The 12,562-nt window shown below is 63.9% G+C and overlaps 1 protein-coding gene across 4 annotated transcripts in view; it reads left to right on the top strand.

The window, feature by feature from the left end:
• The first annotated feature begins 378 nt into the window (after positions 1-378).
• The window catches only part of Inf2 (inverted formin 2), a 25,892-nt gene continuing 13,708 nt past the window's right edge, over positions 379-12,562 (top strand). For 2 of the 4 annotated variants that reach the window (XM_071607470.1, XM_071607469.1), the window contains exons 1-3: positions 10,406-10,805; positions 11,926-12,041; positions 12,108-12,267. In XM_071607470.1, the coding sequence (XP_071463571.1) occupies positions 10,415-10,805; positions 11,926-12,041; positions 12,108-12,267 (667 nt within the window). In that variant the 5' untranslated portion in view covers positions 10,406-10,414. Of the gene's footprint in view, positions 503-8,796; positions 8,933-10,405; positions 10,806-11,925; positions 12,042-12,107; positions 12,268-12,562 lie in introns of those variants that run through there. The other 2 variants (XM_027946641.2, XM_071607471.1) reach the window with 2 other exon arrangements.

The following is a 12,562-nucleotide window of genomic DNA, read 5'->3' as shown; positions in this document are numbered from 1 at the left end:
GGAGAGCGCCAAGGAATCCCGTCCCTCTGCCTCCGTGGGGTGGGCTCGCCAGAGTTAGGGCTATCCGTGGGAGTGGACCTTGAGGATCCTAGGAGGGCGGGGGAGTCGCGGGGGAAGGGGCAGGCAGCTGACAGTGAGCTCCGACTGGAGGGACGAATTCCCGCGGTCTCCTACCCGGGTCTGCGCCCACCCAGGCTAGGCTGGCAGGGTGGAAAAGCGGCCCCACTAGGGCGTTCTCTTGGGCGCGCGGGGAGACCCCTGCAAGCTCCCTCCTCGGTCGCAGCGGGCGGGGCCTCCCCGGCGACCCCACCCCAGCCCGCCCCCCACGTGGCCGCTGGCGGGCGGGGCGGCGCCTCCCTTTCCTCCGTCGGGCCCCGCCCGAGCCCTCGCTAGCCGGGTCTGACTGTGCGGAGCTCCGCAGTGGGGCCGACTGCCCGCGGCCCCCGACCCGCCGGGACCCAGCGCTGGCCGCGCCACCGCCCCGCCGGCGCCCCCCCACCCGGTAAGTCCGCAGCCCCCGGGCCGGCCAGGACCCCAGGGTAAACTGAGTCCGGGAGGAGGCGGGGGCGCTGCACGCTTGGAAGGGGACTCCGAGCCCCGGCGGGTGCGCCCCGAGTGATGGCGCGGGCCCGCGGGGCGGCGGGGGACCAGTTCCCGGGGTGGGGACTTGGCGCCCCTGGCCTCGCTCTTCCGCGCGCCCCGCCCTGGTCTGCGGCCGGCGCAGAAGTGCGGCCAGAGCGCAAACCACCGGCGGGTGGCGGGCCACGATCCGCTGGGCCTCCCTGGGGCAAGCAGTTCCCGCCTCGCGGCTGCCACATCCTGACCGTGAATCAGCCACAGTTGAGAGAATAAACTTTAACTCCGGTCCCCTGCCCCGGTGGCACCCCAGGCGTGGGCGGGTCCGCGGCCGCGCCCTGACTGCTAGGTTTCTAGCTGCCGGTGCTTGCGCTGGTGGGTGCTGCCCGGCCCGAGCACACCAGGGCCTGGCCTTGGGGAGTGTGCCGCTTCACAGTTGAGATTGTTGGGGGTGGGAGTGTTTTTATGCTCCTCTTCCTAGGCAGGGACCCCAGGAGTGACCATGACTTTGGGAGTGAGGCCTGTGCACTGCCCCAACCCAGCCCACAGCTGACCCTGGGGAGCACAGTCCCACAGCCAGGTCTTTCTGATCCTCCAGCCACCCAGGACTCCAGGCTGCGCAGTGGCAGCACCACACCCCAGCTGGTCAAACCCAGAGTCGGAGTGGCACGGGTGCCTGCACCCAGGCTGGAGTGGGGAAGTTCCCTTCTGCCATCCTTGTCCCTGGCTCTGGCAATGCCATGGGTGGGACCCTGCCTCTCTGGGTCTCAGTTCCCATCTACACTGAAGAGTGGGATCGGTAGCTGAGGCACAGATGTCCTCCCTGCTGCCCTGCAAACCTCGCTCAGGGAGCTGCCCAGGGCAGGGCCTTCAGGAAGTGAACACTGTGGCCTTTGGTGGCAGGGATGGAGTCTGAGGCTTCACCCTGCCCTTGTCCCCTCAGGTCATCAGCAACTTTCTGTTAAAAAAGTCAGTTTGGCCCCCAGAGCTGCAGACACCATTGCCTGGTCTGCCTCCCAGCCTCCCCTAGATCTGGAGCTCCAGACCATCAGAGGCCCCCTGGCAAGCAAAGGGCGAGTCTCCAGGAGGACTGAGGGGCAGGAGGGGCTGCCCTCCCTCCGTGAACCGGCCCAGCAGGCTGCTGTGGAGGGCTCTGCTCTCCAGGACCTGGTAACTGGTAGGGCAAAGAGTTAACCCTCGTCACCCCCCCACTTTGTGGGGGTGCTGACGCCTGTCAGCTAATTGCACAGGCTGTGTGCTCTGGGACTGAGCCTCCTACCTGAAGTAGACTCCGCCTGCCATCAAGTGCAGTTGTTTCCAGGTTGGGAAAGTTTCAGGGTCGTGAAGGCCACAGGAGGACATGGGATCCTCTGCAGCTTGGGCAAGGTGGAGCTCACCAGCCCTGGGTGGGCAGTGGGTGCTGTCTGAAGCAGGCTCAAGCCCCAGCTTTTTGAAGTGCCTTGTCAAGGACCCCATGGTGGGAGGGATAGGGCCTGACTCTGCTGCCTGACCCCTCCCCTGCTTTGGTCTTGCATACAGCAGGAGTCGAACAGGTGGACCCAGTGGACACAGTGGACATGGCCCAGTGGACACAGTGCATTGAGGAGGGCATGCCCACTTCTGTGGACAAGGCCAGGAGAGCTGGGTGGCAGAGGCCAGCACAGCTAGTCTCTGAGGGGCTGTCCCTCAGGAATACCCAGTGTCAAGGACAAGGAGGTATCCGGGGTGAGTGCCAGTCACTGTTGGTGTGAAAGCAGGCCCAAAACATGTGGCCTCCTGCTAGAGGCCTCTACCCTGCCAGCTCACTTTAGTGAGGAGACTCCTTCCCCCAGGTACTCAGACAGCCTGAGTCCCAACCCGCTCACAGCTTCGTCTGCCCAGCACCTGCGACCTCCAGCTGACCACCAGCTGTGCATGAGCCAGGCAAGGAAAGCAGGGGCAACTTGGCCTGTCCCCCACGGGGGCTGTTGCAAGAACTTTCTTACAGCCCCTTTCTCAAGTGATTAAGTAAAGAACAGGGCTGGGTGCTGCCCAGGTCTCCCCTCTGCCTCAGCCCTGAAGAGCTGGCCCAAGCCTGGCCTGTCTTCTGACCACTCATGGTTCCTGAGCGGTGTCTGTGAGCTGAGAGAGTGGAGGGAAGTGGACCGGCAGGCCGTATTCCCACTGCTCCATCTGGCCCTCGTGCCTATCCCATGAGGTGCAAGTACTTCAAATGCTGCCCATTTCACGGGTGAGAACACTGAGGCGGAACCACTGGGTTACAGACTTGGGGGCATCCTTTCTGGCAGGAGACACTTACAAAGCCCTGTGGGCATCTGCCCTTGTGCCAGCTGCCCCAGGCCCTGGAGCTCCTGCTTTATCAGGCATTGGGGTCATGGTCTGGTGGGAAGACTGAAGCCAAGGCCCCTCTCCAGCACTATCTGAGGACAGAATGGCCATGGCCTCTTTCCTGTTCTATCTTCCCAACCCCTGTGGCTTCTCCCAGCTGCACCCTGCTACAGGAAGCAGGGGTGGGCAGGATAGCAGAGCGGGTAGAATGGGACTGGGAGAGTCTGGAGTGGACAGCCAGGCAGGGCTCTGCCAGCCTCTATGCCCTTCTTCTTGCTCCCCTGGTGTGCTGGCACCCAGGAGGCCAGGCTGGGCCCTGGCCAGTAATAGAGGCCTCTGCAGAGTCCTGGGGCAGGTATCCTGAGCAGCAGGCCTCCTGCCAGCACGTGACCACAGCTCTCTCCACTGCCCCTTCCCTGAGCCGGAGCTGCTCTGAGTACTCCAGGTCCAGCACGAGAAGGGAGGGGACGGTGGCCTGGAGAGCTGCCCCCCTCCCCTGGGGAGGTGCCCTGGCCAGCCTCACAGTGGAGGCAGACATCTCCCCAGGCAGGGTGTGTGGCCTGGGCTGCCAGGAGGCCGATCTGACCAGGGCCCAACAGGGAGCCCTTGATGGACGGAAGGCAGCCAGAAGACACTTGGGGAGCCGGAGGCAGGGTCTGCTTTCCATTTCGCAGTTGGTGCCACTGAGCCCCAACATCAGAGCTAGTGTGGAGACCGGTCCCAAGCACAGTGGGTCAGAGAGCTGGCAGGTGTCCTAGCTGGGCATGCCCGGTGACAGCTTCCCCCAGACAGTCTGGCATGTGCAGCAGGGGCTTCTCCATGTTGAGCTTGATCTTGGTCCTTGTCCAGTGCTGGACATGGCCTGGAAGTCAGCCTCCGGCTGCATGAGAACATCTTCATGGCCTCAGTCTCCCCGTCTGTGCCTGGCCCTGGGCTGTGGCCTCCGCGTGCAGCCTGCCTCCCCCACCTTCCACGTGCCTGTTGTCCCCGTTCTGCTCCAAGTACAGCTTGGCACTGCCGCCTGCGCCCAGCAGCAGGGGGCAGGCTGCTCTTCACTGGCCCAGGCGCTGCCTGTCCCCGCCTATCTGCCTCCTGTGTGCACAGATGTGAGTGGCTTGAGAGCAAGATTCCTGGGGGACCCCAAGCTCAAAGGGCCCAGGCAGGAGAGCAGGGGCTGCTGGGGCCCAGGAGGTTGCCTCTGAGGGGTGAGGGGTGGGCACTGCGGGCAGTGCTGGCCGAGCCAGCTGAGGACAGGAGCCACAGGCCCCTGGAGAACACCCTGCCCATTTTACAGACGAGAAAACTGAGTACAGAATTGGCTGGCTTTCCTGAAGGTCCTGGCACTGACACTTCCCCAGGATGCCAACAGGCATGCCACACCCATGCCAAGGATCTCACTCACCCAGTCAGTTCCGACAGGTCCCCTGGTGCTGGCTGTGGAGGGGCAGGAGCCTGGGGGACTAAAGCACTGTCCCAGCTGACTCCTGGTTGTCGAGCTGGCCAGGTCTTTGGGTGTGGGCAGTGGGAGCACAGCCCTTTGCTGCAGCTCCAGTCCAGAAGTGGCTGACATGCTCCTATGTGGAAGACGGGAACGGGAGTCCAGTGGGCCGTCCAAGGCTCCTGTGCCCAGCTGTAGGCCCCTTTGCGCCTGGAATCGGAGCTGAGTGCCTTCCCTGGCAGCTGCCCTCATGCTGGGGGCTGTAGGCCGGGCCCCTCCCGCTCCCAGGCTGCCTTTGTTCTCCCTGCTCCTGGGGGGTGGCCTGGTTCTGGGGCATCTGTGGGGGCTTGTGGAGCACAGGCTCAGGACCGGACATTGCGAGGCGCAGAGGAGCACTCAGCAGTCAGAACCCCAGTCCTGAAGCCGGCCGTCCCTCCCTGGGGAGCATCAGGGAGACCGGGAGGGACAAGTGACCAGTCTTGGGAGAGGACCCGGCAGGCATCCTGGGATGAGGCGGGGGCCTTCAGGCTGCCTGCCCCATCACCCATTCAGCGCCTGTAGGTGGACAGGCCTGCGGCACATCAGCCCAAGGTCATCCCAGCACTGCCGCCTGCAGGGCCTGGCAAGTCCCTTGGCTTCCTCATCTGAGCCCAAGAACCACGCCCCTGCACTCCACATTGCTGATGGGGCCCAGCACAGAAGGCGCTGCTGAGGGTGAGGACCTTGGACTCCAAGAGTCCCTGACTGGTGGCCACAGTCTTTGTCATTACCCCACGCCTCTCTCTGGCCCCAGACTCTATACCAAAACTCCCAGAATGTTGGAGGGGGCCAGGCCCTAAGCCAACACCCAGTGGCCCTACTCTGTGCAGCTGGGGAGACTGAGGCCCAGAGGGACCCCTCTGGTGTCAGTGCAAGTCTAGGGCACCCTAGCCCTGCTTTATGTCAGAGCAGGTGGAAATGGAAGCCCAGCTTCCTGGCGTGGAGGCCTCCGCCCTTCCTGTCCTCCTAAGGCGAGCTTAGTGAGCTGAGCTCAGGAGGAGGGGACTCTGAGACCACCCCAGCCCCTTAATAGAGTCCCAGACACAGTGCTCAGCACAGGCAGCCCTGTGCCAGACCCTCCTGCCCGGGCCCAGGCCAGGCATCGCCCACCGAGCCCCAGCAAGCATTTCCTGTTTACTGTTTCTGTTGGCATTCAGCAGTTGTCCCAGGGACACGTCACAGGCATGTGGGTGAAATCCTACCCAGGGCTTCTTGCTCCTGTGATTCTAGCTTTGGATTCAACACTGCCAGGAGTGCCTTCTGCCCGCCCCCTCCTCGGACCCCCTCTTCTGGGCTGCGCACCTCAGTGCTCCGCAGGGCCCTACTGCCCCAGCCTGCTCCCTGGCCACCGCCACCTCCGGCCCTATATGATCCACGGCCGTGGACATGCAGACAGTGGTGGACACTCCTCCACCCTTTCCTGAGACCTGCTGTGCACAGGACTCCCACATGGGCTGAACCCACAAGGCAGGTGACCCCACAAGTCAGCCCTGTCCCCAAGGGCCTGCAGCCTGATGGGAAGGTGCTATACTTGCTGGGTCAGGCTCAAGGGAGCCCAGATTATGGTTAAGAGGGAAGTTGTCGGGGTCGTAGCAGGACAGACTCAGCTCTGGGGGCTGCCCCTGAACTCCAGGGAGCTGCCAGGAACGCGAGCAGCTATGGAGAGCTGAGGGTTGCCAGGCAGTGGAAAAATTTGGGCTTTTGGAGGAGCTAAAAATACAGTGTGGCAGCCCCTGCTGCAGTTCCGGAATCCCGCTCCTGCCATGTTCTCCGCCCACCCCTGGAAGACAGGCTCCCTCCTTCACCCTCCCCATGCCTCTGCTGGGTCCAGGCCCAGAAGCATGCCAGCCCCCACGCTGGTGCCAGCAGGCCCCCTCAGGCCTGCCACCCCACCCCAGGCCCCCCTCCCAGGCCTCACGTGACCCCCTGCATTGAGGTCCCCAGAGCCCCTTGGATTGGCAGTCCTTGCAGGGATGGGCCACAGATGGCAGCACCCACCTCCCCAGTGTCCAGGCTCAAGGGCCAGCCTGCTCATGGGGAGCTGACCGGAACTTGTCACGGATCTCCAGGCCTGGTGGGGCTGGGGACCCAGGGACCCTGCCCTGTGCCGTATGCAGCAGCCTGTGGTTGACTCCTTGGAGGCCGGGGCTGCAGTTTTCCCTGCTGCATGGGTGAGGGAGCTGAGGCCCAGAGGCTAAAGGGCTCACCAGATCCCCCAGACAGCCAAGATCCCCACGGTGGCCTGCTGGAGGCCAGGGTAATATGCAGGCCTCCCGGCCACTGTGCAAAGCTTGGTGCCCACCTGGGCAGCCACCCCTCTCTGGCCTGTTTCTCCATCCACTCAGCAGGGGCTGGGTAAGTGGTGTCTGACCTTGGGGGCAGCATTGGTCCTGCTCTGCATGCCCCAGCTCAGCCTGACAGGTGACTACCAGGCAGGGGCAGTGGCCGCCTGGCTTCCGTGAGTAGCACAGTGGCCAGGCATGAGGGAGGCAGGCAGGCGTCTCCATTCCGGACTGGCCAGGCCTAGGCAGAGGAGGCAGACAGGAGTCATACCCGGGAGGTGGCCCAGGGGCCTCTTGGACCTCTCCTCCAGAGGGCAGGGTGGGCCCTCAAATCTGGGATGGCCCTCACAGGGAGGGAGACCAGGCCTTTGGCATCCACAGTCTGTGCTGTGCCTGGCCTATCCCAGTGGAAACCCTTGTGGGTAGAAAAAACCACAGTGACCCCAGCAGTGTGGAGCTGGAGTCCCCAGGGCTTCAAGCACTGCACCTGAGGCTCTGCCCACTGCGGTTTCACTGACTGGAGGGGGACTTTGGGGGCAGAGGGGACCTTTCTCAGTGCCCTGACCTTCAGCGTCCCAAGGGGCTGAGCCTAGGTGTTCAGGCCCGCAGAGCTGGGACCCTGCGGAAGCTGTGGGAATGCAGATTCCTATGCCCCGGGGGAGGCCACGCTGCCACCCCAGGGGAGTCTGAGCTGAAGATAGTCCTGGGTTCTGGCTTGTGCCAGGCCCATCTGGGACCCTGACTCTCAGCCTGAGGACATGTAGGGGTGGAGGGGAAGGGCCAGGTGTGTGCGGACTGTGTCAACATCCGTGAGCAATCCCGAGCTCTCACTTTGCCCCCACCCCAGTTCCTCTGTGCGGACCCCACTGCGTCCCACTTTGCAGATGGAGAACAGAGGGGCAGAGTCACTTGCCCAGGGTAACGTGGAACATGGCTGGTAAGCCCAAGAGGAGCTCTGGAGGCTTCCCGAGTGTTCCACATGGCCTCGTGACATCTGTAAACTGGATTCCCCTGCCCCGGTGCCCACGCGCAGCCCGTGGGGGCCTGTGAAGGCTGCTTATTTGGAACCATCTGTGGGGGGTCAGCCGCCACCTCTTGTGCCTGGCAGGGACCTGAAGGCAGGCAGGGGAGGGAGAGAGCTTTATAGATTTGTCTGTAGAAAAGAGGGACGCCTCGGGGATGCGCTGGTGGAGGCCACCTGAAGAGGGGATCCTGCAGCTTAGGGGTCTGCCTTCCTCTGGTTGGTTCTAAGTTGGAAGCAGGTGCAAAAATTATGGAAACTGTCAATCATTAATCAAGTCCCAGCTGTTGGGGCCAATTGCTGCCAGGTTTTGTTTGACATTTGGGCTGGTTGCTACAAATCGTGGGTCGGAGTTCTGTCCATCAGTCACCATGGTCCCTTTGTGTACCCAGCTGCATCCTGCAGAGCTGGGATGTTTCCAGGAGGACATCCCTGGTCAGGGCCTGACCCTATGAATGGGCCCATCCCCCATGAGATTTGGCAGCTTGGCCAGTGTCAGAGGGAGGAGTGCCCTCACCTTGCCTCTGGGTGTCTGGCTGAGTTCCCTGTCCCAGCGGACCCACACCCAGCAGACCCCTGCCCCAACCTGCTGCCCCACACAGGGCCAAGTGGGGCAGCGTGCAGCTCAGCCCCAGGACAGGGCATGGGGCCAGGACACAACCTCCTGCCCAGGTGCTGCCCCACAGCCTGAGGGCTCCTGTCAGTTGGGGTCTATAGGGAGAGAGCCTGTAGTCCTGAGGATGGTGGGTGCCCAGGGCCGGGGGGATCCCGAGCACCCTGACCTTTGGTCTGACAGCCTGGAGCCTGGTGGGTCAGTTCTAGGTGACTGCTATCTCTGAAAGATCAAGTTCCCCTGCACCAAGGGCCCCTGGGGCTACTGGCTGGAGAAGGCACCCTGGATGTCAGAGGCCTGGCCTGGGAGGGTTCACACTCTGCCCCACCCAGTCTGTGCCAAGGGGACGGCAGCTCTGGCCAATGGAGCAGAGGATGGGTGGGAAGGGAGGGTCAGTTCTGGGAGCCTCCTCAGGGTGGAGGGAGATGTGCAGAGGCCGGCAGTCTTGCTCCTCCTGGCTCTGCAGCCCTGGCCACCTCGCCACCCAGAGGGATCTGGGAACCTGAGGCTGCCCCGGAGGGCCGAGGGCCGAGGCCACCTGAAGAGGGGATCCTGCAGCTTAGGGGTCTACGGTGATGAGAAGCCTGAGACAGGAATGGGTGGGCAGAGGCAGCCGCAAGGTTTTGCGCATTTGGGTAAGTGGACAGACGGAGGGAGGACAGCCTGAGGGCCAGGCGGGGGGGAGGGGGCTGGTATCCACCCAGACGGCCCCCTCACTGCCTGTAGGCCAGGGGTGTCCACACCCACAGCCCCCTAGGATGCTCCAGCCAGCCGATGTCCAAGACACAGATGAGGAAACTGAGGCTTTGGTAAGAATGACTGAGCGGAGGCCTGCTGATGGCCCGCGCTGGGTCCACATGCATAAGACAGCCCTCTTGTCCACACCAGGTTCCTGCCAGAGGGGGCCCATGGGCCCTGCAGGGCAGGTGGATAAGCAAGAGATAGGGACTAGGCAGGCTGAGTGCTCCAAGATGCTCACCAGGGCAAAGCCCAGCAGGGCCCCAGGGTGAGGGCAGGCACTGAGACCCAGAGCCTCCCTCGGCTTACTCCTCCAGTGTGGCCACGGTCTCCTGGGTGGTCCTTCTGGCCTGGGGTCTCCCCTCTAGTTTCCTGGGTGAGGGAGTACTTGATGCGAGGCTGCACTGGACATTTAGCAGACTCCAGGGTCACCAGGTGTGGGGCCGTGGGCATGTGACCCTGCCTCCCAGGGGCTGCCTTGTTTTCCCCACCCAAACCTGTCCAGGGTAAATGCCTGCCATGGGAGTGGGCACAGCTGGGCTCAGGTGGAGGGTGCGGGGAGAGCCTGGGACTTTGGAGGGGTCTGAAGCCCTGGGGCCGTGTTCCACCAAACCCTGCCCCCCACTCCCTGCACCACACTCTGGTTCTCAGGGGCTAAATATAAGATCCAGCCATACATGGTTGCATGAGGGCCTGGGATGCCCCTGACCTTTGAGGCCCGTCTCTGGGGACTACGGTGGGGACGGCATCACAGCCAGCTGGACCCAGGCAGGGCCATGGGTGGGTGGAGGTGAGAGCAGGGGGTTCTGCTTTGGGGACAGGTCTGGGCTGCAGTCAGCGTGTCGCCCCTGACCAGGTGCACCCCATGTGCCCAGCGTCCGCTCCTCACTGGTGCGCCCTCCACCCACCAGAGGCAGCCAGGCCCGGGGAGACTGGCCTGGCGGGGCTGCTGCCCGCTGGGGGCAACTGGAGCCCCGTGACCCGCCCCTCCTCCCAGCCCTGCTGCCAAACCTGTGGGCGGCCTGGGAAGCACCCAGAAAGAAGAGGGCGCTTTGTTGTGTCAATGCCACTGCCCAGTGCTGTTCCAGCCAGCGTGGCCACTGCAGCCCATCAGGATCCAAGTTCTGCAGGGACGGCAGGTCCTCTGACCCTGCTCTGAGCCTCAGGTCCTCGTGGGAACGGGGGGACTCGCTGCCGGTGCAGGCCCAGGGGAGCCCTCGCTGAGGCCTTCCCAGCTCCGCAGGGCTGGAGCTGGAAGCATGAGGGGAAACTGAGGCAGCGGAAAGTGGCATCCCCATGCCATGGTGACAGCTGGGCCCTGGCCTCCCCTCTGGCTGAGCTGACGGCCCTATCCCTCTTGGACCCTGCAGTTTGGCAAGATGTCGGTGAAGGAGGGAGCACAGCGCAAGTGGGCAGCGCTGAAGGAGAAGCTGGGGCCGCAGGACTCGGACCCCACGGAGGCCAACCTGGAGAGTGCCGACCCTGAGCTCTGCATCCGGCTGCTCCAGATGCCCTCCGTGGTCAACTACTCAGGCCTGCGCAAGCGCCTGGAGAGCAGCGATGGCGGCTGGATGGTGCAGTTCCTGGAGCAGAGCGGCCTGGACCTGCTGCTGGAGGCGCTGGCCCGGCTGTCGGGCCGTGGCGTGGCTCGCATCTCGGACGCCCTGCTGCAGCTCACCTGCGTCAGCTGCGTGCGTGCCGTCATGAACTCGCAGCAGGGCATCGAGTACATCCTCAGCAACCAGGGCTACGTGCGCCAGCTGTCCCAGGGTGAGCCAGTCCTGCCCAGGTGACGTGGGCGCAGCCCCTGGCTGCCAAGCACAGGGCAGGCCTGGGGCCCTGGGGCAGTAGGAAGTTGGGCCTGCAGGCCGCCTCTCTCCCTCCACCACTCGTGCGGGGTTGTCCCCGTTCTCCCTCCGCCCTGTGACTCCATCAGCCCTGTGCTGGCTCCACCCCTGGCTTCAGGCCCTGGTTCTCACAATGTCCACCTGAGTGGCCCCCACATATGCTCCACCTGGCTCCAAGCCCTTGGACCTTAGCCATCGCAGCCCCATGTCTGGCCCACTCCTGCTATTGCTGTCCACCGCTCAGCACCCTCCACAGCTCTCCACCCTGCTGTCCCCCCTCCTGCCCCTAGAGGGCTTGTCCTTCCTGGCAGGCAGACCCTGGCCTTGGCCTCTTGTGCCTACTGCTTCCTGCCTTGTGGCCCCAAGGGCTTTATGTTCTGGCCCCAGGGGGTCTCCGCAGGCTGTGGCCAGAGTTCATTGCGGCCTCTGTGAGACACATGGCAGTCTCTGTGTCCTCTGTCCCCCAGCTGTGCTGCTCCAGGGTGGCACTCAGGCTCCAGGGACAGTGGGAACAGCAGGGGCCTGTGTGGTGAGGAAGCCAGAGGCCACCCATCGCTTGTCCAACGTAGGCCCACACCAACCTCAGCCCCTTCTAGGCTGGGCCCGGCTAGCCCCTGTCAAGCCCTGTGGCCTGTTCTCAGCAGGACGGAGGAGAGACCCCTCCGGAGCTTTCCCAGCTCGGGAGATGGGGTGGAAGGCAGAGGTTCAGGGGAAGAGACATCAGGCTGTCGGCTGGGAACGCAGCTGGTACTGAGCTCGGGGAAAAGAGCCCAGAGCCAGCGGCAGGGGCCATCCCAGTCCAGCCTCATCTGACCCTGGGAGTGCTGGGGTCACCTTCCCCTTCCTCCAGGTGGTCTGGGAGGCAGGCTCAGCTTGGCAGGCAGGGCCCTGTGCCAGCACCTACTGTGGGCACGGGTGAGCACACAGCGCCCCCTGGTGTCTATGTGCCAGGCCTGGAGGGAATTCCCCCTGGCAGGCAGTGCCCTGAGCAAGGCTGGCCAGGGAGGGTGGATAGGGGACCCATGAGACACCCCCATCTGCAGCCCTGGACACATCCAATGTGATGGTCAAGAAGCAGGTGTTTGAGCTGCTGGCCGCCCTGTGCATCTACTCGCCCGAGGGCCACGCACTGACCCTGGATGCCCTGGACCACTACAAGGTGAGTGCCAGGCTGTGGCTGGGCGCAGGACCGCCCCAGAGCACACTGACCCCACCCTCCCTGCAGACGGTGTGCAGCCAGCAGTACCGCTTCAGTGTCATCATGAACGAGCTCTCTGACAGTGACAATGTGCCCTACGTGGTCACCCTGCTCAGCGTGGTCAACGCTGTCATCCTTGGCCCCGAGGACCTCCGTACCCGCACCCAGCTGCGGAGCGAGTTCATCGGTAACTGCCACCCAGCCTGGTACCCTCTGCTGCCCAGGACTCCTGACTGCCCTCCTCCTAGCCGGGCACCTGGCAGTTCTTCCCAAGAGTCCCCTGGGCCAGCCCAGCCCGGGCCACCCCTTGGGGAGGTGGGATTACAGCAAGACCTGCCCCAACCCCCAGGAGCTGGGCAAGGGCACTGTTCCAGGGTAGGGGAGTCTCCTGCCACCACTGTGCCTTTAGTGGCCACAGGCCTCAGAACTGGACATCCGTCTCCGTTTAGAGGCTGGTTGGGCAGCAGAAGGAGAAGGGTAGT

Source organism: Marmota flaviventris, chromosome 2 (genome assembly GCF_047511675.1).
Source record: "Marmota flaviventris isolate mMarFla1 chromosome 2, mMarFla1.hap1, whole genome shotgun sequence".
NCBI lineage: Eukaryota > Metazoa > Chordata > Mammalia > Rodentia > Sciuridae > Marmota > Marmota flaviventris.
Note: the sequence above shows the minus strand (reverse complement) of the source record. Positions and strands in the feature narration are given on the sequence as shown.